At 38.1% G+C, this 25,875-nt stretch overlaps 3 protein-coding genes across 3 annotated transcripts; 2 read left to right on the top strand and 1 right to left on the bottom strand.

The window, feature by feature from the left end:
- The first annotated feature begins 1,257 nt into the window (after positions 1–1,257).
- LOC144442974 (retinol dehydrogenase 14-like) lies at positions 1,258–2,076 on the top strand. The gene has a single exon (XM_078132348.1). The coding sequence runs from the start codon at positions 1,258–1,260 to the stop codon at positions 2,074–2,076; it is 819 nt and encodes a 272-aa protein (XP_077988474.1).
- Positions 2,077–4,440: 2,364 nt separating this feature from the next.
- Positions 4,441–8,883, bottom strand: LOC144442973 (hydroxylysine kinase-like). The gene is made up of 5 exons (XM_078132347.1): positions 8,777–8,883; positions 7,120–7,527; positions 6,358–6,483; positions 5,464–5,644; positions 4,441–4,940 (listed from the first exon to the last, which is right to left on the bottom strand). Exons 3-5 carry the CDS (start codon positions 6,430–6,432, stop codon positions 4,441–4,443), a joined length of 756 nt encoding a protein of 251 aa, XP_077988473.1. The 5' UTR covers positions 6,433–6,483; positions 7,120–7,527; positions 8,777–8,883.
- A 918-nt stretch (positions 8,884–9,801) lies between these two features.
- On the top strand, positions 9,802–25,669 carry LOC144443322 (uncharacterized). Its single transcript, XM_078132773.1, has 5 exons — positions 9,802–10,077; positions 19,319–19,480; positions 21,845–22,122; positions 23,130–23,217; positions 24,028–25,669. The coding sequence occupies exons 1-5, from the start codon at positions 9,918–9,920 to the stop codon at positions 24,588–24,590; spliced, it is 1,251 nt and encodes a 416-aa protein (XP_077988899.1). The 5' UTR covers positions 9,802–9,917; the 3' UTR covers positions 24,591–25,669.
- Positions 25,670–25,875: the final 206 nt, after the last annotated feature.

Genomic DNA, 25,875 nt, shown 5'->3' with positions numbered 1-25,875 from the left:
TGTGTGATTTCCTACCAACTAATGGTGCATAGGACATAACATTACATGTAATTGTACTCCTCTTCGACTTGTACTCCTCTTCGACTATTGTTTCAACCGTGCTCTCATTACACACTTATTACACAAAGAGAGTGTCCGCATACCATTAATCCATGAATGAAACTCCACTAACACTTTAAATCGATGAATGAAACTGTCCGCAACCGGGTGATGGTTTCTATCATGGCATTATCCCCACCTTGTCAACTGTTACAATGCAACCATCATCCCTGCCTAACACCGTCCCCTATAACTGTCAGATATACTTGGCCAATTTTCATCCACGTAGTGATATTTATACTTGTACGTACGTCTATTGCTAAGTTTTAAACCCTTAGAATAGAACAACTCATGCACTGCATGATAGACGCACACAAAAGTCCAACTCGGGGCAAAATTCAATTACACACAGAGTTCACTATAAAGCCGTTAAAAGACCAAAGCACAGTGTAATCAACTCATTTAATATGAAATAGTGACCTTACACACTTCATAACAATAGGTAAACCTGACCAAATTTCAATAAGGTGTTTCCTTTCATGACTATATAAGCTATTCATGGCCAATAATCTTTGATGAAAAAAGGTGTTTCAATCAGTGTCTCCATTCCACAATGACTCTTTTAGTATCTGACGTCCTCCGAAATTAAAGAATGCGATTCTTGTAACCATGAGGTTTCTACGGAAAATGTATGTCAGCTAGTCTCTGCTAAGCCTATCTCAAGGGACGATTGACCGTTATTTGAACTAAAGCACGGTAGCCGGGACACCCGGCTAAACCTCTGAAACTTCGTACCTTTAGGTGCGACCTCACGATGTTAGGGTCAAACTGAACATTGTTGGACATATGTCAAATGGAATACAACTACCTGTGAATTTAGGTCGGGTTACTGAGTACACTACCCACTGTAGGAGTCATTGGCTGTAACTCCATCAAAAGATATTAGACTAAAAAGAACTACTTTTGTCATGAATACTTAGTCCGTCGAACAGAACAACCGGTCATTAAAAGTGATACATGCACACATAGCCGTGGGGTACCAAAGAGAGCAGCGTATCGATTAGATGCTCTGTTGGCATTATTCCAAAGTAAAGTGACTATTGAGTGTTTTCACTGAGTTACCATTTGTAAATATATTACCATGTCATTGGTGAACGATCCGACCATTGTAGTCGTACAGTTTAACGACAACGCAGTGTTTTCGTAGATGCCTCAATCATGGCGCTCACAGGACGAATATATCTTGTTACGGGATCAACTGACGGTATCGGAAAGGAGACGGCTTCTCGACTTGCGGAACAAGGTGCGACCGTTCTTGTACATGGTCGGAATCAAATCAAAGGTGAAATGGTTGTGAACAAAATGAGATCGACAACAGGCAACTCAAACATCCACTTGTTCTTGGCAGATCTGTCGTCTTTGCAACAAATTCGTGAACTGTCCAAAGCTATCCACGAAAGGTTCGACCACATTGATGTATTGATCAACAACGCAGGAGTGTTCGAGGAGAAGAGACATGAATCAGTGGATGGATACGAGATGACTTTCGCTGTCAACGTGTTAGCACCATTTCTGTTTACCTATCTTTTATTGGACTTGATACCCAAGAATGCAGATGGTCGTATCATCATTGTTGGGTCTATGCAACATTCAGACTACATCGACTTCGAAGATTTACAACTGGAGAAGTCGTACGACGGAATTACAGCGTACGAGCTGTCAAAACTATGTGCAATTATGATGACATACGAGTTAGCAGAGAGACTTCAACCCGTCAACGTAACGGTAAACACCCTTGATCCAGGAATGGTCGATACCAATCTTTTACAGGCTGGCTGGTCGTTTTGCGGAATGCCTGTTGAAGAGGCTGACAGTGTCTTCCTAATGGCAACTCAAGCGATGTTTGCCAAAGCTTCGGGTAAATATTATGTTCGCAAAATAGAGAGTCGGTCTGCAGAAATTTCCTACAAAGTACAGACAAGACTAAGATTATGGCGGATGCTGGAAGACATGATCGGAGCTTCATATCCCTTTTGATTCGAACATGTTACGAGGATGTACGAGCAACAAGAGAGGGGGTAGTACAGTAAGATGAGAGACAGCTGCGACTGCAAACAAATTTGACTTTCGTATCAACGAGTGCATATATATCTAGAAGGTTGCAATATTTGTGACTCTGTCAAACAGACTAAAGATATTGTTTATTTTCAAGGTCTGCCCTGGAACCACGAATCCAGGGAAACACAACTCAACCTATTGATTTTCACTAAACTTACACAACTCTGGCTCGTAATTTTCTAAGGAGATGATCGTAAATGTCGAAACCTTTTTTCAAAAAATAACCTCACATGCGTCATTTCCTTTCAAAGATGGTGCCAAACTTTTGAATTCAGTACAACCATAAAGGTATACTATACGATGTACTACTATCTTGCTTGGGACGTGATCCGACATATCCTGACACGCAGCCAAGTGTTGGATGGGACCTGGCTGTTATTCAATTATCTCACTTGGACGAGTCGAGTGGCTCCCACATCAAGATCGTAAACTAATTTTATTTGTATTTGTAAACGTGAAAGTTTTATGGAATGTTTTAAACGTTCATTTGTCATTTACCAAACTCTATTTAGTAAAAAATATATCTTCGGTAAAATGTAGAGGTATATATATATATATATATATATATATATATATATATATATATATATATATATATATATATATATATATGTATATGTATATGTATATGTATATGTATATGTATATGTATATGTATATATATATATATATATATATATATATATATATATATATATATATATATGTATATATACCAAAAGAGATGAAACAGTTCAAAAGTCGGCCTTACTTCCAATCCCAAGATGTGAAGCGATGAGCAACGTTTCAATGTGACTTGCACACCTTCATCAGGCTCAGCTGTTATATATATATATATATATATATATATATATATATATATATATATATATATATATATATATATATATATATATATATATACATATATATATACGCACTATATATATACTGGAGTAAACAGTGCTCAACACACACACACACACACACACACACACACACACACACACACACACACACACACACACATGCAAGGCCGGCGAGATAGTTCTTGCAAAGTGTGACTTACCAACATGTTTTTGAAGGAGCACATCTTATTTTAACTTGTAAAATATTGTGCGCCGTTTTGCACCGTTCTTAGGATACTAGAGATAAGTAACAATAGACAAGTACTTAGTGGTTAGTGCTCACAAAAAGAGTGCAGGTGTCTTCTCTCACAATTCTGAACGCTTGTACACATGTACTACGTTTAGGAACGGACGGTATGCCCCGCCGAGTACATGTAGGAACAGCCTCTTTAGGCAAAGAATTGAGAAGTGACACTGTGTGCTTTAAACGCGATCTACAGAATTTGAGAGAATTGGTCTGTTGGTCACAATATTTGATTATGGCCGTCAAGGTGATGGAATGCCACGATATCAGAATAAACGTGTCCATAATACTGACATATTGTCGAAGATAACCCAGTATATAATATACACGTCTATAAACACGTTGGCAGACTATGGCGGAACGTTTGATCAGTGAAATACCACTTAGTCTGCCATGACTGTTATGGTTACGGTTGCACCTTGTACAGAGACACGTCTCCACCGTCTATGGTTATACGGGAATTTCCCCTGCACTGTCAGTATGGTGTAATGAGAATGAAATGTACATGTAATTATTAGTACCGACATGGCGGTATCTTCCGGAACTAATTTAAACACTTATTCACCGTCAACTCCGATCTGCTTCACCTTTAATACACAAAATTACATTTTATATCTAATTTCAACTATCAACTCATGTTTAAAAATGTTAAAGTATTATGCAATTTGACATTGCTGGTATGTGTTGATTCGCTAACAGGTTCATTAAAATATACCAAACACTTTCTACCAAATTGAATGTTGAAGTTTGTGTTTGAATAAGGGATCGGTCAGTTTCTTCGGCCTGAGCGGGGGGTGGGGGGTGGATTTGTGTGTGAGTGTGTGTGGGGGGTCACCCTGTTTTTGAAATTGGCAGGGGGGGGGGGGGTCATGCTGTTTTGAAAATTGTGGATGGGGGGGGGGGTCATTGTGTTCTGTAAGCATACACTCTGTGAAGGTCATAATTTACAGTTACTTCCATGAAATCGTGACATTCTTAGAATATGGTCATTGGTTTTAAAACTCACATATGTAACTTGAAGAATACAAAAGAAGCGAAAAAGTTTTTTTTCACAAATTCGATTCACATATTTAATTGGGACGAATGTATATGGAGATACGTTTTTATTAATTTTTTTTTCATTTCCAAAAAAAGTCACATTTAGCAATGAAATCAACCATTTCCGACTTCTGTCTTGTACGATGCTATAATATCATTCCATTTCGCGCTTATTTCATGCATTCTCATGTGTCGCATTTTATCTAACAAAGTCCAAGCTTTTCGTTCATATCCCACAAGACGTCTATCACTGGAATTAATTGTTAGCTGGTGCCGTGCCAATACCATTTCCTGGCACAAACGAGCTGAAACGCACGTAGGTAATATCGCCCTCTCCAGTTCAGAAAGCGTAAAGTTGGACTGGTAACCTGCGAGAAAATTACCACCAACAGGAAACGGATCTTCACTTTCCATCATGAAATTAGCTATAGATATGGCGACTCCAAACGCATAGTACGAGCTCTGGACATCGCCAAAGTCTATAAGTCCAGAAATTTGGTATTGTCTTTCTGTACCAAAAATTGGCCGCTTGTCCAAGTCCCCAAGCATGCTAGTAACAGTTTCCAACGGCGTGGTAATGATATTTTCATCATGGAAATCTCCGTGTATAATGCCTATCGTCAGAAAAAAAAATAAAACCGTTGGTAAAATCTGTTGGATTGTAGGATCAAAACTTATGATAGGCTCGATATGAATACGTCTACATAAAGACCCCTGTATACATGTACATTTTCCTCACACAAGAGTCCCTGCTGACATCACTTAAAATTTCTGTACATTACATCCAACTGAAACGTTTCAGGTCATGAAATCGACATCTTACATGTAATGTACACGGGTAGCACTGTATACAAACTTTTCATTTTTGAGTAGTCCGAAAATAAGCTAAACTCAGTATTTCTAAAAGATATGTATTACAATCTATTATATACTGCTGTCTGTCGACTTCGTGTCTTGTCGAAGAAATGTCAAGCCCCTGCCTACCGTTTGAAGAAAATAAAAACCATGTTTATCGTATGTTTTGAACCACAACGTAATTGAAGTAAACCCAAGTTTATATAGGAAATAGTAAACCGTTCTCCTGATGGGAATATGGCTTGTGGTCACAGTTTATCGAAAACGGTTGTAAGATTATACCTCCTTTTAACTGGTCAATCTTAGGAAGAACTTCCTTCTCAAATTCTTGGATGTAGAATTCAATCAGGTCTTTCCGTTCTTGGTCTTTGATAGCATCGTAGTATAGTCGTAACGACGAAACATGCTTCATGGACCAAGCACCACCCGGCGTATCGTTTATCAAACCATCATGACAAAAACTCTGGAAAAGAGAAACTTTCATGTATGTGCACACAGATGCACGCACTCACGCGTACTGGACCAACTGAAAATCACAACAAATATGTTGTTCTGGATCAATTCATCCCCAAACATTCAAAAACTAACTCAACCTTCACTGGTTCAAATACGTCATGTAGACATGTACACACACATCGTCAGTCTCTTTAGACCAACTTTCTCACTACACGTTCTTCATAACCTGTTTGATTCTTAGAACATACATAGTCTTCTGTATGCCCAACGTATATAGTCTAGATGCTATCTTTAGCATCGAATCTCAAGATCTCTCTTCACGTCTAGCTCAATGAGGTCCAGAGACGAAATTTCACATTCAACTGAAGGCATGGGTCATTAAATTCATGTCTTTGTTTCGTGTAGGGTCTATGCTTAAATAACACAATTCCGGCCAATGATAAGTTAGTACATTAAATTTTGTGCTCAGTCCACTAACCAGGACGCTACTTAAACGTTGTTTACACCATTCTAACCGTTGGGGTTTACTCATTTACATGAACAACTTTTGGTTCACGATTTCTCAATGAGCTAGACGTGGAGAAGAGATTATTCGATGCCACGAATAACATCTAGAGTACACCTATATGTGGTCATTGTTACAATTAAAACTGAATACGGTACAATCGTGCGTTCAGTCGTCCATAAACCGTCAAAGACAAGGTTGGAGGGTCTTCTCACCTGTAACACCGTGTCTACGTTTCCTAGATAGCAGCCAGCAGCGTAGTGCATGTCATGTGTGGGGGTCAATGTCATAAAGTAACATACCAGGTAGATAAGTCTGTAGGAAAAGGACCCCACTGTGACCTGAAATAGACAAGATATGAAAATTTGCATGGAAGAGTTCTTACAAGCTTCTCATCTCATATCTATGACATGACGGGGTATGTAAGCGGTCGATTACAGTAATAATAATTCCAACCAAATGATTAGTTTTTCATGATGTACATTTCAAGACACTAATTTAAATCTAGCACCGAATGTAAACATTGCAAGTAAAATCACATTTCTCCAGTTCTCTAGTGTATGGAATGTTAAAAGTTATGTTACACGTAGGTCTCAGTGTCATAGTTATACGTACTACATTTTGGAGTTTAAGATGAGCTGAAATAATTAACTGTAATCAGCTGAGTCGAACAGCTCTATGTTACTTGATAAACAGCATGTGTTATCTTTTTTGCATTTCGATTTCAGCTGTCAAATGCATTGATTCATAGGTCCAACTGATGACAGATAATACAAAGAGTTCGTGTCTATTACCATTCGGGATAGATACCCCTGTAAATTTAACATAAACAAAACGAGTTTAAAAAGTTATGCGTATCCTAACTCGTTTTTTATCTCTATTTCATGGTTGCTCATCTCGGAAACGGGGTAATAGTATCTCATGAGGTGACAGATAAAACATAGCCCCAACACAGTTATACCACCGTCTCATCTTACCTTCGCGGTCTACTCTTGCAAACCATCTGTCGTTGGAAAGTTGGACGGGACGGGGGCAATTGATACCATGGTAACGTAGATGTCGCATCATTTCGACTACACCTGTTACGTACTCATCGCAAAGCCCGGGTTCCTTGAGAAGCTTTAAAACATATTTTTCATCTCCTGATGCACTAGAAACTAGGAAGATCTCATCACTAAAACTGTTGAGTTTGGTGACACTGAGAACTTCCAAATCATACATCTGTTCTATCAGTTGTTTTATAGTTTCAACTTTTGCATCGTCAAGTTGGTCTCCGTAATTATTGTCATCATCGTCCACTTCCGCTTTTGTTTCGTTTTCACTCGCCATGTTGTGTACTACTGAGATGTCGCGAGAGCTGTCGATTTCTGATGAATGGTTTATTTCTAATAATACAATGAATGATTGCATGCAAGATATTATTACATGAACGATAACGGGGGGCTACGGATTTAATAACCAATTGATGTGTTGCCCAACTTCTATCGCTCTTTACACATGTAAATGAAATTACAATCAAACCTGCTGTAGACATTGACAAACCTGCTATACAATGTTGCATTACCACACTTCCTTTAGCTTTATCACGTGTTATTATCATCCAGAGGGAGTGGGGACATTAAACGTAATGACATTGGTTCAAAAATCATACGAGTAAAATGACCCCTATAATGTGATAGGACCCTGGGCATAGACCCCTTTCCGCATAATGAGATACAACACATAAAACTTGATACATTTCTCGACGATGGATACAGGTCACGGACACATTCAGGAAACATTCATCCGAAACATCCATATGATTTTTACAGCCTGTTTTATGCGATGTTCGGTGAGAAACTATAGGCTAAGTTCATCGAACGCACTACACATGTATTATCTAATAAATACCCCAGACCACTATCGTGTGTACATAGAGATTACAGGTTTTTTTTTCTACTTCTACCGGGAGTTTTAACCAACGGGAAATGCAACTTTCAAAATATTATTATGATGATCCCTGAAACATTAAATATTCCCTCTATCATTTCGAGACGGACATTCTTTATAATATTATAGGATAATAGTTGCAATAATTGTATTATTACTTTTCAGTGCAAATCAAGAAACAATAAAAAACCTCAGAATCTTTAATAATGCTACAAATATCTAAGCTAATCATAGGACTGTATTTGCCCTGGAACTTGTCATTGTATGCATGTATAAACATTGTATGTATAGTGTCCCATAGACCCTCCACCAACCGTGTCCCAACACACTGACAAATACATATTACCAGATTACTTGTATAATGTAGGTTAGTCCTGCTTGCAGACAGAGAAGGAAAAGGAACGTGTAAAAATCACCGTCTGCAAGTAGGACTAAATGTAGGCAAGCTTTGATAACTATATGTCGTTCCCACCTGTAAAACGTCTGTGCATTATACATATGCTTGCACTAGACCACACTCCCTCTATCATAGAGTGATAAAGGGACGACCACAATAAGACTTATTTACCATACATTACATGTAAAAAATAATCATACAGATTGATTCGTGTACCTGTGGGGACGACCGTGTGTTTCAGGGGACCGCCATGACAAGACATCTTGTTTTGTTCTGAGACTGAAATGATACTAAGTTGGTAGACTTACATTGTGAAGTGTGAAGTCAAAACACTCAAAACATGCAGTGACAAAAGTAGTTGAGGCACGCTTGATCTCCCATCTATGATCAAGCTTAGCTATAGCTAGTCGAGTAACAGATCCTGTCAGCTGATTGACCCCATCAACTTATGGGTCAAAGTTGAAAGGTTGTTTAGGTGAAGGCAATGCCTTGAAGGCCCGCTTGAAGGCTGAGATCGACATCATTAGCAAAGTACTCCTGAAGCACAGCGGAAGTGTTGCCACGTTCGACGTGTTCCTAACTGTATGTACAGAGGGGTCAAATAGAATAGTGGCCGCAGTGTGATCGAATTTCATTCGGTGTACAATGTGTGTGGTGTTTTAATAAAGGCAACTCACTGACAGCAAAGCAAGCTTAGAGTGTTGGCGGTATACAACTTACAAGACACACTTCTTTGGTTTAGATGGGTGAGTGGTTAACCATTGAAAAAGTGAGAATAAAGAACTCCTTTAAAAAATGTGAATACCTCAACAGGTGAGAGATTTCATTAACACCGACCACGCCTATCGAAACGTGAAACGATTTTTAAGAGGACTTGCTGGACATCGTATTATGATATTTACGTATAAAGTTTAAATTACAGGAAAATTTAAGCTTAAACTTAAAACCCAAACAATTTAAAATATGGATTTCAAGACTAGACACTCGGCCACAAAATTAGCGACAATTAACCACGAAAATGTTTGGCGCAGATTGAACTCCAGGGTTGAACAAGGATTGTCACTTCGGAGCTAGAGCCACCCGGATGAGCAATACAGATGTTGCACCTTCAATATTTACGTAATAGCGCATATGTAAATCTACTTGACCACGTCGATGGATCTTCCATACTTGGAAAAACTTCCAGGAAATCCCTTTCCGATTCGTCATCAGCAAGAGAACATCAAATTTTATAGTGACTCCCCTCTCCGACCTAATGGTTTTGTCCGGTCATGACAGTTGAATATTTACGTCTTTACAGGGGTAAGGTCGGCCAAGCTTTGACATCCAACTTTAATAGAGTTGTAATGCAGTGGGGTGGTGGGACCGTCGTCACAGGGTATGGTCTGACGCACTAAACGATCTATAAAGTTTTGGAGTGATTCATTCCAAGATTTGTCAGAATCTGATATGAAACGAGAGACAGAGAGTGTACAAAACAGTGGACGTAGCCAAGTTGTCACAGTGGATATGAACACTCGAGTGCTGAGGAGACGATCTGTACGAAGCGACATGGCACTATACAGACACAAATGGCTCTCTCTAATCATCTTTTTCTACTTCATTAACGGTAAGTAAAATTACTAATTACTTTTGTTAGTTGACGACGAGTGTCAATTGTTGTATCAGTTTGTGTAAATGCTATTGAATTCAGTTACACAGAAAAAAGGGAGTGTTATTTCACCACAATGTACCACGTACCAAAACACACACACGTTCTCATTTGTGAATCATGAAAACAATGTTTTAAATCCGCATTCCGTATATTGTGTATGTACCACCCGTGGGGTAATTTGTTGTGATAACACTTCAAACAGTAATGAGAGTGAGAAGTAAATAACGTTGCTGTTTCAAAAAATGAATATTTATAAAAAAAAAAAAAAAAAAAGACTGTAAACTGATACTTCAACGCATCGATTGATAAAAAGGTAGACGGTTCAAACCATCCTACTACATAACAGCGTTGTTGGGTACTTTCTAGGTCGGACAGAGGAGCATTGCGAAGGCGATGTATCCCTCTACTAACATGCCAGCAGCTAACACTCCAAAGTTGACATCTCTGATTATTTACATATCTCTTGTAAAACAGCATTTATTATCTTTCGATGGCAATGTTTATGTATATTCGGGCTTCTCGAATACCATAGTTTATACCAAAATCACCGTGGTTCAGTGAGAGCTCATCGAGAACCACAAAGCCAGTGCTGAAGTCGATATAGGCCAATTACGGTCCTCCATACAGTTAGATATTGAATAGGCCTTTCTTCTTCGGGACTTGAGTCATTCACGCCTTTAGCTCGCCACACAATAATGAAGACGTAGCACGACAACAATCAAACATTAATTGATGGACATTTCATTTGATGTGAAGTGTACCATACTCCTTCTACCAGACAATAAATGTTTGAGATTTTTTTTTCAACCAAATTCACATCCTTTGAAAGGTGGATGAGGCAACTTCGTTGTAAGAAGTAGTCAGTCGAGGAAATTGTAAAGACGGGATCTGAATGCCTTGATCACTAAGTCTGAGTAAGATATGTGTTGTGCATTGAAAGGAAGTCGAATGTTGGTATAACCCTAGACTGTTTGTCAGTAACTTTAAGGTAAAGCTTATAACTCAATCAGGGAAAGTTGCCAACATGCTGTCGGACGGTACTCAACACATTTACCAACAGGATGTATGAAGACTGCACGTACCTCAGCTTACCGTAATCCCGAACCAGTTGGGGGGGGGGGGAACCTGAAATAAAGCCATACTTGTATTCACGCATTTAGCAATCATACGCTTCGTGCATTCAATAAATGCATACTTTGCCAGTCTCCAATTGAATTCAGTTGAGTGTTTTGGCTGTTACAGAATAGATGGTGTATGACATTTTTGGATATTCTGAGTGACTCGACCTATTGTTATGGACGAGTTATTGCATAGTATTTTGACATGCAGTACACACGCTGCTGTGCGGTGTTAATATTATGCCTTGTGGCAGTTCAGTCATCCGAATGTTATGTTGGAATGTCCATTCTTTCGGTTCTATGGTAACAATGGAACTTAAACATATTGCAGTGGCTTGGAATAATTGAGGATTTATTCGTAGTAGCCCACCCTGGTACAGGGTTGTACAAGTGGTGGTACTCTGGAGTTATGAAGTTCGTCTGTGATCATGGGAACGTGGACGTATTGAAGAATCGTCGGAAACGGACTTGGGGATAATCTGGTAAAGCAAACGTTTATCCCCATCTTCTGTGAACTAACCGGGCCATGAAGCACTGAAAGAAAAGGGGGTGACAGGTGTTGTAATCAACGTCTCCCCGTGTGTTCCGCATCACTTCGTCCAACAAGTAAACGTTCAGGAACCCCATTCATCAACATACAAATGTACAGTGCAGGGGCATTTTACTTTGTCAACAACCTGCCAAGGCGCCAAAGAATGAGATTTTAAAGCATAAGGGCCAATGTCTCCGGTTGGTTATACACATTTACATTTCAGTCGGTATTCAATTGCTCCTAAATGCTATGACATAGAATTGGATCACGTGCAGAGGAGACGAGAGAGCGACATTTCACACTGCCGCATCAGACATCAAAATAGATTACCATGTTTAAACAGTATACTTGTCCTTGGCCAAGGCATAAACCCCCTTTTAATACGCAAACGTATGCTGGGTATTGTTTTACCAGTTGTGTACGTGAAGTTGCTAGTTCAAGATAATCACATTAAACAAGGAATGTGGAATTGATTTTGTGAACTTTTCCAGATGTCATCGTGACGTTGATATATCACTTGTCAACCTTGGAAAAAGAAACACAAACAAACAAACAAACACACAAGCAAACAAACAAACAAACAAACAAACGGACAGATGGTTGAAAGTTAGTTAATTATGATTGACGATGATTTATGCAATATAAGAATAACAATAATGTATGTCTAGCCTGAGTGACCTAAATTTACAATGTGATACTTCAGTCCCTGGTGTATTATATGTCCCGACTACTAAATCACATTTAGATGTTTAATGGCGGCTCTACTCGAAACTCTATCATCATAAAGTTTGTACATCATAGCCATTCTTTCGACAATTATACCCCCACGATGACCCAAACACATTTCCCCCTGTTCCACTTCCGTTGGTATCTGTTTATAATCCATTGTTTGTGTGCGAGATGTCTCATTTATCTTTCATCATAGATATGCGACTAACCATAGACGTTGTCTTATCTATCTATCTATCTATCTATCTATCTATCTATCTATCTATCTATCTATCTATCTATCTATCTATCTATCTATCTATCTATCTATCTATCTATCTATCTATCTATCTATCTATCTATCCAACCATCCACCCACCCACCCGCCCACCCACCCACCCATCCATCCATCCATCCATCCATCCATATATATATATATATATATATATATATATATATATATATATATATATATATCGTTATATCTATCATTCTATCTATTGTTATATTGTTCGTTCCATCTTTATATCGTTCGTTCGTTCACTCACTTCAACCATAGACCCTCCACCAACTCATTCATTCATTCATTCATTCACTATTCATTCATTCATTCATTCATTCATTCATTCATTCATTCATTCATTCATTCATTCATTCATTCACCATTCATTCATTCATTCATTCATTCATTCATTCATTCATTCATATATTCATTCATTCATTTATTCATTCATTTCCCTCGTCATTCCTTCAGCTACATATCGACTCGATTCATTTCCACAGTCACCGTCACATCACCTGCGTTGTTATTTCGCAATCTCAAACTGCTCGATGATTGGCCTTGAACAAGTCACATGTTGTAACTTTATATATTACCATGATAGTTTTTATTGATTTACAATCATGCAAGCGGTTGTAATCTCGCGTTATAAACTCTGTACAGATAACCTGGCCAAGAGTGATGTATGTCAACGGTCTTGCGATTTCTCCTTGAAAACCCGACAAAGTATTTATTAAAACAACCTCGGAAATTCGAGATGTTTCATACCAAGATGTCAAAAGAACCAAGATCGCCATTAGGTATACTAAGTAGCATTGGAAGTGTATCTGCTATCATTTGGGACCAAAAGATTTGAAAGTTGGTGGTAGACATGGGAATATTTTCCTGCTTCAACGGTTGTATTTCGAATCAAACCACGATATACCACGAGTTGTATAAAATAGTGGTGTTGGCATCACACTCTTAGTGCAAAATAGTCCAGTCCCTAGCTATACGATATCGTAACGATTTACACCTCCACTCACTTAGGGCTTAGAGACCATGTTGGCAGCCAGACAAAATGCAAAATGGCTTCTTCAACTTATTTCACCATGTTCCATGACAAAACTACTAGTATTACCTGGTCATAACAGGGCAATATCAGCTGTCAACACCAGTACCAGTACCCTGTATATATTCACTGTAACGTGACAACACTGCTGAGGCAACCGCGGCTATAAACAATCTACCTCGTTACTGTTAGCTACCGGCTATTTCTTCAGCTAATGAAAGTGCTCAGAACATTACAGACCTTTGTTGAACAAATAAATGCTCTAGTCCAACTATTGTGACTAGGCAATAGGTGTACAGTGATTTGCATTATCGCCCCGTCGGGACAGCATCAATACCATGCCATTGTTTTTTTCTGTGAGACAACCAGTCAGCTAATTCATTTTCACCACAATTTGATATCTTGATTATAAATAGTCTACCGATTCAATGTAGACTATCAGAACATGATATATCAGAAAGCACTTGGCCAGATCCATTGTGTGAATTTGTCGCATACCGTATATGACATATGCGTTTAACTGACGACAGATTCGTAGATATAGTGGTAATTCCGTCACAAATGATCACCATACTAACTGAATTAAAATTAGGTCATTATTTTACCCCATTCCTTTGATTTTTTTAATAGCTTTCACTTCCTTTTGCATCGACATAGATAACCTTATACATTAGTCCTGCTTGCAGACATAGACCAATCCATTAGATGAACTGAGTAGAAGTTCATTCCCATTCTCGCAAGCAAGGGCACAGATATCTGCTGAAGCAACGAATATGGAATATGGATATATTATTATTATTATTATTATTATTTAATTCTTAAAGAACGCACTACACATACGTCTCAGTGCATTGTACACAACAAAGTAAAACAAAAACAAAAAACACATAATTAATGTTCATGAAACAAAGGGAATTAAAATGCAGTCAATACTGATAAAAAAGAGATCGAGGTAAGAACATATCAAAAATAGTCTAAGAGCAAAAAAAAAATTAAAATTAAAATTAAAATTAAAAACATGCGACCTCGATCCACCGTCAACAAACTACGTCAAAAAATTCGTCTATCGAGGTTGGCAAGCCCTCACTGCGAACTTCGTTCGCTTATCGTATCGGAAGAAAACCCGAACGTCTAGCAGCAAGACTATCCTTGACTAAGAAGCCTTACTTTTTGAAATTCATACATAATTGTTTAGAGTATTCAAGTACGCTTCCAGCAGTTACATTACTTTAAAGCGACACAGCCATAGTGTAAGCTGTTTTTTTACGTGGGTGGTTTACGAAAAATATTTACATGAAATAGGGATTTAACTGATGTAATATAATATTAATGTCAATGCATGCCTTCGATAGCATAAAAATTGTCTGGGTTGTTAGCACAATTAATGGCATAAACTATTACAATAGGAATTCGTAGCCCTTCTAGCATACTTAAACTAACTTTATTTTTAACTTTATTTTTATGTCATTGTGTCAGAATACCAGGTTTGAGTTCTGCAAATAGCAAGTGATGATTAATCATGTTTCGGGCAGTGCAATGCATGCTGCAAAATTATCTCCCTCTTTTTCCCTCTGTTTCTGTCTCCCTATCTCGAGGTCTGCCTGTCCGTATCGTCCGTTTGATTGACTGTAGTCAGTCAGTACGTCCGCCCCCCTCTCTCTCTCTTCTCTCTCTCTCTTCTCTCTCTCTCTCTCTCTCTCTCTCTCTCTCTCTCTCTCTCTCTCTCTCTCTCTCTCTCTCTCTCTCTCTCTCTCTCTCTCTCTCTCTCTCTCACACACACACACACACACTCAAATCACACAACGAACACTCCACAAACAAACTATGGGGTATTCCATTTCCTTTCTACTCTTTCACATTTGCATAGTTGATTCTGGACCTTACGAATTTACATGGCTATTATTGTATTTGAGATGTCAATAAAAATCTATAATATTTGCACATAAACAGTCCACTTAATTTTAAGAATTCAGTAATATATTTATATGATTTCCCTAATTCGTCACATAATCATGCGAGTTTCTTAGAAATTGATATAACTACTTTAAAGTTTCCCATACCATTGCACCTTATACGATGACCTGTATGAGCGCCAATGAAGTGACGTAATTACTAACTTTAAGGTACAATGTAGTAGAAAGGATGTATATGTACATGTTATAATACGCATGTAGACTGTGTCATATCAGTAATTCCTGTATTATGTACGTGTATTCAATTACTTTGCCGACATGGGGTTTCTTTGAGAAAGTGTAAACGCGTGACGTCACAATCTCTATTTTAACGAACAAGTTCATTTTCTTAATAACGTCACAGATTACTCCACGTAGACCGTGGTTCTTAGAATAGTACAGATACTGTCGAACTTCTCCCTATTTCAAGACCGAGAAAATACTTCCCTACTGGGCATATGCGTATAATATGTAATATGATACTGATGTATGGATTATGTTTTAGACCACCAGTCGTTTCCATAAAGTGATTGCTGGCAAAGAAGTATATCACAGTGTAAACTAACGACGGGGGGGGGGGGGGGGGGGGGGGGCAGCACAATCGACTTGCTCTCTCTCTTCTTCGGGCTGCGACTCTGATAGTCGTTGGATCTTGTCCCGGGCTTCGTCAAGCGTTTACATTCCGACAATTTTCGACTACAAATGTATAAAGCATGATACGAATTTCTACTCGGGCAACATTTGAGGGTTTCGACTTTCAGGTCCCACATCCTTCTTTAAAGTTGATAAAGTACTTAAAGTAGTTGCATCACATTTCCTTTAAAACAAACCCAAGACTGTGGTTATTCACCATACATTTCCAAAAACGCTAAAACTATAAATCTAAGCCCACGAACATTATCATTGTCACCGGAGACCATACTCTCTTTCATCACTGTGGAGATCGATTCTCAAGTTTAATTTTTTCGACCACTGCGATATTAGTATTTGTATGTTGATATTGAAATGATATGATATGTGATGAGTGAAGTGGTCATATATTATAATGTATGTAGTTACAATATTATACCACACGCATGTCATGTTGAACCCGTTCAAACAAAAAATATGAGAATTATACCCTGACCATTCTACGTCATTGGTTCTGCGGTGCTCGAAATATGAGCCACAACGTTCAAAGAAGCCATTATTTCTCCATGCATTGTACTTGATGCAAGTATCATATTACTGCTCTTCCATCCAAGTGTTTATCTCAACCGAGATAACAGTCGTGACCTGAGGGTTTCAAGTTCTCACTACTCGTCCAGGACAACGGCCCTTCGATCACTTGTATTTTCCTTGACTGAACGAAGAAAAATAGAGTTAACCTGACTTGAAGGTGTATTAGTTCATCACACGAAACAACACTGAGACATTAAATTTTCCGCGGTTCGAAGTAAAGCAGGAAATTATTGTCTTGGCGTGACGTAACTACTGGCCAATAGGAGGCAAGCTTTGCACAGGTGTTCTGCGCAACCTAGTGGTATTTAAGTGAAAGTGTGCTAGTATTCTTCCGTCTATTATTGCCACCAGTATTTGTGTATCCACTTTTCATTTTTCGTAATTGTGTAGTATTTCGTTTTCTAGGTCAGCTGTTATTTTCGTTCGGCCAAGTCACCTTTCTGTGAAAAAGATGCTAGCATGTAGCATCACATTCGGGTACAGTTTCCAGGAGTCCCCCCTAAGAATCATGGGTTTTTTATTTCCGTTTTTTCCTGGGCGGCTATCATATGTTCTTTGGACGTTTTCAGTCTTGTGGATTCTCGTGCCTTTTCGGCAAATTTACCTTCGTCCATCATGCATTCGCACTGTTTTGCACCGGCAGCCAATTTGGTTTTATTTCAATCTTGTATTGTTGAATAAAGTTCTGCGTGGCCCTGCACACATCACTCATACAATGCATTGATTTTCCTATACTATGACTTGCGTCATGTGTGTGTTTTCGTGAAGAAGTCTGACTTTGGGAATACTCCCTATAGTCATGGTTATTACACCGACCATTGTTTGAAAAGTATAGTCGTTGTTACGAAGCAATGACGAGCAGTCTAAGAATTTCGCATAAACCGTAATAAACGGTTGTCTGAATAGGTTATTGTAAAGTAACACACGTTGATCTTTTAGAGTAGTTATGTCATGAACTAGTTGGTAGTTGGTGGTTGGTGTAAAATAAGATTTCTCAGGACAATATCTGACTTTTTAATACATGTAAGCCTAATTTACTGTGGCATTTATACCTCTGTATGTTATTAATGTGAAAGATATGCATCACGAGACGAGGAGTGCTGAAAGGCAATAATAAAGACTCTGTTACATGTATAAAAGCATATTGAGATTCGATTGACGATAAACTGATGCAGAAATAACTTAAATTGCAGATTCCTCTGAATAATATGGTGTGTTATTAAAGTATGATTTATTAGTCCTCAGACACATGTAATAGTGTACATAAACGTGAATATCACAGCCTTGGAATATCACGTGTCATGGGATGGACTTGTACATGTTTTTCTCGTTGTGCTATATTTTAATCATCTAACTACGCTGTCGTCGTTGATGACAGATGGACAGACAGGCCCCCCATTACCAATCGGTTGAAAATCTCATGTGTCAAACATGATGTGCGTGTGCAACTGTCTACACAGATTTTGTTATTCTGTTGGTATTTAAACAATTTAACTACCCAATACTTTGCATGGTAGTAGTACACTATAGTATGCATGCTATGCCAATACTATTTATTACGTTTGCAGAAGAAACACAAGGAAATTTCAGTTCGTCTAAATAACTATGACAATACATGAATATCGACAACGAAGAAGGTTGTCTTCAGTTACAACATAGACCCTGGAATTACAGCATAGATCTATGAACAAAGCCAAGAAAAAAAACACGATAAAAATAGCAAATATGACAGTGTTAATTTATATAAAATATATATATATATATATATGTAATTTTCTGCATAGTACATGTACTTTACCCCGCACGGGGCTCGAAGTATTTTGCTATGATAACGCTAACACGAACAGGTAACACGAAACCGGTCATATGTACTTCCTAAACCCCTTGGGGTCATACAATCCCCCTGTCTTTATATCATCGTCTAGTAACACAGTTGTACAAGACTTCGGGACTGCGTTTCTGTAGGTTGCCCAGCAAGGTCGAAGGATGACGGAAACTCTGTCCGGCATTTTTGTCCAGACCCTCGGGGTCATCTTCGGCCCTATTCGACCTTCAGTCATCTTTGAATTTTGCCGAAAAGCCCAAGGGTCTAGCTGCTACACTTAGCACGTCATATTAAATCCTTAATCACATAGCATACGACCTCTGTGTCTTACCTGGTAAACAAACAATGGATCCACTAAATAAGCTTACATCTCCGAAAAGTAGTCCCATAACACATTTTTTTCCAGACAACTTCCTACTTCATTATTGGTAATGCATATTCATGTAATCTTTTGAAATGATTGAGAAAAGAGTTGAAAATCACATTTTTCCTTTCAATTTCTACTGCAGGGGGAATGGCAGTGGCATTGTTCAGTTGTGATTTTGAAGGTAACGACTTACATGGTCTAATACAGGAAACGACAGACGATTTCGACTGGGTGATACGCAAAGGTGAAACGCCAACAGAAAACACAGGACCAAAGGGGGATCACACCACGGTTAACGGAACAGGTAAAGTATGAAACATCACAGACACCACAAAATCAATACCCAGAGTACGCTAGAGTAGATGTTCTTGCCGAACACCTGAGATCATCCGCCATTTTCTTATAACCAGTAAAATTTTGTAACGGAGGCGACGAGTTCATAATCAACTTTTGTGTCAATAAAACACACAATAACACTCATTTTGTGCGATCTTCAGTTTCTGCCTATAGCTTGCTAAACTACAGTCTTGTTCCTATACAGTATCTTTATGATTTATACCTTCACTCAGAGTATAGTCAAGACCCTGACGAAAGGTGTTACATGTAATTGTGGTTCAACCACATGGCGAGCAAAGCTCGAGCAGAGCATGTCAGTAGTAACTCAGACCACTAAAAATTCGTTAGTGGTCTGAGGTAGTAATAAAGGGCTGTGGTTATCGCTCATTAAATATTCATTCGGTACAGCTGTTTGGACCAGAGTTTGGACATAGTTATGTCCAACCAGGACTCCACCGACAGTCTTTTAAACTATATCGCGGGGACCCATCTACATAATCATGTTTATATGAACACGAGCAGGAGGGAGCACAGGAATGTGTGCTGATTGAGGGCATTTGACCAGACTATGGTTCCAACCACAGTGTGGTCATCCAGACTAGCTAAACTACAATGTAGTACGATGTATTGCCAATAAATTTCAGATCCTTTTCTTTCGCGAATATTGTATGCAGATATTCAACCATGTAAGTTATATCCTAGATGCTTCTACACCATTTTTCAAAAATGATAGATTCTGATTATTTCTGTACCCATATAACAAGAGTTATAACCCATATAACATACGCTGAACTGATATGTTGACCCAACATGTTAAATACATAGCTTGCGTGTGTACATGAAAGTTCACCAGACGCCCTAATTAGATTGTATATAGCTTTGTGTCTGACTTGTGGCCCTTTTAGCTATAAGTTATTTCAATAATTGACATTGCATCATCCTGATCATGATATCATAATTGTTTATATTGCGCCGACAGGCGACATTGGAGAAGAGTCACGGAGAGCACAAGTGATATGAAATGAGATGGACATTTTGTGAATTCTGACAATTATGATGAAAAATGCTCTTCCCAACAAGAAATACCATTTTGGATATTTATAGTTACTATTATTTTCACAATAATATTTGCGACTTGTTTTGTTGTTGTTGTAATTTCGATAAAGTTTAGTTTTACCTCAGACCACTAGGTTTTACTTAGCTCTATGTTCTAAAAGTTAACAATTCAGTAATACCAAAGAGAACTCAAGAGTCAACGTTTTCTATTATTTAATAAAAAATAAAAACTTAAGATTATGTGGTTTTAGGATTTGTAAAAGGTCTTTCGTTTTAAAAGTTGAAAACTAACTTTCATGACATCGCAAGCCAAACTATGTAGAATTATAATATACATTGGTGATGTACGCATACGCTTTAATTTTTTTGGGGGGGTGGGGGTGGGGAGGGGAGCTGGGAATTGCTCCCATCGATTTTTCTGTTATGCAGACATACACGCAACACTGCAGAGATCCATTCAGGTTTGGGACTACGTGACAGGGCTATGTTGCACGCTCTATATCACGTTGCTGTGGAACTGTCAAGGCTTTCCCAGTCAGTTCACAGGCTATCCCAGAGTCACCCAGGCCCGGCAAACATAGCACCTGCTGGCTCCGCGTGAGTAATCGTCCCCAACTTTTCGAGTCATGCGCTTTAACTTGCCAATAGCCTCCGATAGCTCTATTGTAATCACTCCCCCATCTAGATCTTAGGAGGCCAAGGTCGACGTGGCCCTGAAGATCTGAAGATCATACACATATGAGAAATAAAATGTGTAATTAGATAAAGTGATGTATGTTTTAAATAGTGATGTTTTGGACTATTTTCGAGCACTGTTATTGTAATCCTATCGTGCGGTACGACTTTTATCGCTACGATATATGGGGACGGTACGGTCACCCCAGGATGGTCACGAACAGTTGACAGTCAATATTAGCTAACGAGACACTTTGTATGTTATACATATATTTATACGCAATACTAAAAAAAGAACTTTCAATTAATATTTCAAAATTGTAGTGCCAATCATGGTCCCTTGCTGCTATGGAGTTGATGTTAATTGCGTGCACTCCGAGAACTCCGTCACGTCTTTGGCCCTTTGTCCCAGAGATGCTCTGATTTTGACCATCTGTTGAGATTGTCCTCAGAGCTGAGGAAAAAACCCTTATGAAGATGCTTTATTTCGTAGAGATATACAAATCGAATCATCTTTCCTCTACTAATCTTTTGCGGTAATGTATTAGTGCAAGGGAATGTTGACATAACACGCGCACTTTTTTTTAATTGTTTTACCCAGGTTTTTACGCGTACATCGAGGGATCAAATAAAGGAATCGGTGCTATGGCCCGTCTTATTACTCCACAGATCAGGAAGACCTCCAACACATTATGCCTCAAGTTTTTCTATCACATGTACGGTGACCACCTGGGCACCCTCAACGTCTATGTTCAAATAACAGATAATCATAGAAACACCTCAGAGAGACTGGATTGGAGTTTATTTGGCGAACAAGATGAGAGATGGTCACGTGGTCAAGTTGAAATTGACTTAAATGACGAGGTAGAAGACGTGAGAGTAAGTTCATATTACAGTACCTCTTAAAATTTGCCAAGTTTTACGACAGTGTCGTAAAACGATGAGAAGCAATAAAATGGTCACGTGTCTGACTATTCCTCTGACTATTGTTCTTCAAAATCATTGCCATCAGTATCCCAATCAATCATTTTCTAAAATAAGTCCCAATCGTCGTAAACCCCATAAATTTTTTACGGCAACGATATTTTACGTCCCCTAATTGTTCGTATAATGGTTTCATTTAGTCAGCGGAGTATTATATTCGTGCTTGTGAGCTGAGACTGAAGGTCTAGGCATTACGCCAAAAATTAATAAAAACAATACTTAACCACAGACCTTTTTACTTGTCTGTGACTTAACTAATGAATCTAATTAAAATAAAACAGCAACAAAACAACTAACCCACAAACAAACAAACAAACAAACGAACCAACAAACAAAGAAACCATGCAGATTAAGCGTCTTCTGTGAAGATGTCAAAATCGTCATAAAACTTACGTAATGAAGATCCCAGAGACTATCTAGGTAATGTTAAATAGAAGCGCACAGTGAAAAGGAAATACATGTGTGTAACTCTAAATACGTGTACATTTTTTTTAGGCTATTGTGTGTGGTGGGGGGGGGGGGGCATTACGATTGATTCCGTCTGTGCATAGCCTGACATGCAATGGCCGCATATTTCATTCAATCCTGACACAAAGATAACATACCATAGAAACCATATGCACGTCACTTTTTGATGACGTCATTCTGACGTGAATGAGAACAAACATGGTTAATCATAGACGGTCATAGCCATTTTTAGTACCCATATTCTGTGTACCCATTCATTACCTTTACTGGACTAAGTACATATGTCTATAGTTGTTATATTTGTGTACTAACGATCGCGTACCTCGGTTTGTATCCTTCAGAATAAATATATTATTGTTTATTTAACCTATCACTAACCTCGGCAATCAAATCATCTATAGAAGGCTATAATTATCATATTGCTTTGTTTTCAGATTATTTTTGAAGGTATTCGAGGCAGCAATTTTCGAAGTGACATTGGCATCGATGACATTTTGTTGACAGACAAACTTTGCCAAGAAAGTGAGTACAACATTTACACCGATATCCACAGAACATTCTAGAGTAACTTGGAATGCGGGAATACCTTCTGCTTTTGCTTTTTCACAGCGTGGTTATTGAAAAACGAAAAAAAAATCCACTTTTACAACCGATAACACTCAAGTAAAACGTTTGCACGATTTACCACAATAGTTTATAGAATCTATATCATATGTAAAAGTACACTGCTTTGATAATCAGTCCAGTATGTGGTGCCTCAAAATGTAATAAACTTGTAAACAATGTTCGAAGTGCAAAGCGAGTAAATCATAAATGACCAGAATGTCAAAATACATGCCATAAAACATTGTCTAGAACTCATTGAAGGCTAAACATAGTCAGGGCTGTGACGGCAGAAAACACTGTTTATGCAAATTGACTACAGGCCATACACTATGCTTATAATTATAGCAATTGAAAGCGTATACTTTTACACATGATATGAAAGCTATAAATGAGTGAGAGAAATAAAAAAACTGATTTATAACAGTTTGTTACACACATGATATAATAAAATGATGAAAGGAAATCCCAAGGCGAGTGGTCTTTTTTACACCACAAGTTTTAAGAAATGACGTCATTGGATACGGTTTACTTTTAAACTTTCTCTTTAAGATTCATTTCAGTCGGCCTAAATCGCTAGTCTCTCAGCTGGTCGTTAACAAATGTTACTATGAACATAAAAACAGTACTGCCTCTAAACTTTGAATGTTATACTACGGTGTATTGAGAATGGTGATAAAACAGTAACAAAAACAATCATTAAATTCTACTTCTGCGTTCTATTTTCAGAATATCAAGTAACGCCTCCTTACAATCGAGACATGATAATCACAGATCAATTGGAAATAACAACATCCAAAAACGAGAGTATCAAGACAAACTCGACAGCTTCTGTGACGTCAGAGTTTTCAGGTACACATGGAATCACCATGACAACGTTGTTCATCATAGTATGTTGTGGGGTGACTTTCTGGACGATCTTGTTCATCGTCTTGGGTGTGTATATACTTAGACACAAACCACCGACACTTGAGGAAATGAGACAAAAGTATGAAAATAACCAAATCTCTGAACTGCAAAACAATCTCAATGAATCAGAAACGGTGAGAGAAACAATAATTAACCATGCTGCAGCTGACTTACATAATGATGATGAAACCGTGTACCAGATAGAGCTCCCCGTCTCTGAAACACAAATAGATGTGGGTTGCTGTGACTACACAGATGCTGGAGATCCGGAGCATTCATCTGATGACAATGAGGAAACTGTGACAAGAACTCCAGAAGATGATAACGTATTCAAAGAACTCTTACAAAAATTTCAGAAAATGGACACCTCCAAAATACTTTAACTGCCAAGAACATAACTTTGACAAACCTTTTATCCGCCCTTTTTTTGAGAGAGGTCCATCTTCAGTTTGAATTGAAATCAAATTGTGTTGTCGACAGTTAATGTACAAAGTGGTGCATTTTTAGTTATTTCTGATCTGAAATAAACATTTTTTTGAGTGAATGTTGGGTGACCCAACTGATGAAAAGCACATCGAGGTAACAACTCTACACAGGGTGTTTAGTATCTTTCAATCTTTCAGGGTTTACTTGAATGTGGCTCATGAACTTGTCAAGAGAGACAGAGAGAGCTAGCCAGGGAATCATGCTAGTTGTCTTCGAATCCACAAATCAAACAAGAGTTTTACTTGGATAAATGGAAGAATAATCATTTCTCTGCTGGCAACAGCACACTACAAGTGGGACCTACTTGCTTTAGCATGACACTTTTTGATTTCCATAGATGGTAACAATACATGAGCAGAGAATACAATTTCCACATATGAAATTTTGAGGATTTCTATTAATGTTAATGTCTGCACATCTATCTCCCAGCCGAGGTGAATTTTCAAGAAAAATATGCATTCCATAAGTAACATTTTCCTTATATGGCAATGTTGCTGGATGTCCTTATATGGTCATATATTGTCATAGAAAGATTACATGGATTTCCTTTTATGGCAATGCTGCAGGAACAATGTGCCAGTGAACTTAATTTACATGTCATAGAGGAACTTAGTCTTTTTTAATGTCCTTATATGGTCATTAATTTCATAGAAAGATAAATTTGATTTCCTTATATGGCAATGCTGCAGGAACAATGTGTGTGCCAATTGATTTAATTTACATATCTCATAGTGGAACCGAGTCTTTTTCATTTCCTTATATGGTCATAGCTATGATCACAGTCATAGAAAGATAAACTCCGTTTCCATACATTGCAATACATAATGAACAACATTTTTCAATATTGCACAAAGTAGTCTGCATAAAAATCTCATGTTTTAGAAGGATATATTAAGCAATTTCTTTCACATATTTATGCAAATTAATGCAAAAACACTACGGATATCATGCTATCATGCAATTTTGAATAAAGATTTACAGAAAACTATGTTGTCCTCCATTTTGAATCATTTACATATTTTATTCAACAAACTGCTAAACTATGTAACTATGTGTGTGTGTGGGGTGGGGGTGGGGTGGGGATTAGTTTGTTTCAATATTCATTTTCATACTGTGGGATATTCAGCCATTGCAATAACTAAGTGCAGATACAGGGTGGAAGGTAGATATTTGTTTGCTCTG

This window comes from Glandiceps talaboti, chromosome 12, assembly GCF_964340395.1.
Source record: "Glandiceps talaboti chromosome 12, keGlaTala1.1, whole genome shotgun sequence".
NCBI lineage: Eukaryota > Metazoa > Hemichordata > Enteropneusta > Spengelidae > Glandiceps > Glandiceps talaboti.
Note: the sequence above shows the minus strand (reverse complement) of the source record. Positions and strands in the feature narration are given on the sequence as shown.

Excerpts from the sequence above, each read along its gene's own strand:
- LOC144442974 (XM_078132348.1), top strand. The coding sequence starts at position 1,258 with ATGGCGCTCACAGGACGAATATATCTTGTTACGGGATCAACTGACGGT.
- LOC144442973 (XM_078132347.1), bottom strand. The coding sequence starts at position 6,432 with ATGACATTGACCCCCACACATGACATGCACTACGCTGCTGGCTGCTAT. Across the intron at positions 5,645-6,357 it reads ACGTAGACACGGTGTTACAG|AGTTTTTGTCATGATGGTTT; the intron begins GTGAGAAGACCC and ends TCTCTTTTCCAG. Across the intron at positions 4,941-5,463 it reads GATTGACCAGTTAAAAGGAG|GCATTATACACGGAGATTTC; the intron begins GTATAATCTTAC and ends TTCTGACGATAG.
- LOC144443322 (XM_078132773.1), top strand. The coding sequence starts at position 9,918 with ATGAAACGAGAGACAGAGAGTGTACAAAACAGTGGACGTAGCCAAGTT. Across the intron at positions 22,123-23,129 it reads ACGAGGTAGAAGACGTGAGA|ATTATTTTTGAAGGTATTCG; the intron begins GTAAGTTCATAT and ends CTTTGTTTTCAG. Across the intron at positions 23,218-24,027 it reads AGACAAACTTTGCCAAGAAA|AATATCAAGTAACGCCTCCT; the intron begins GTGAGTACAACA and ends TTCTATTTTCAG.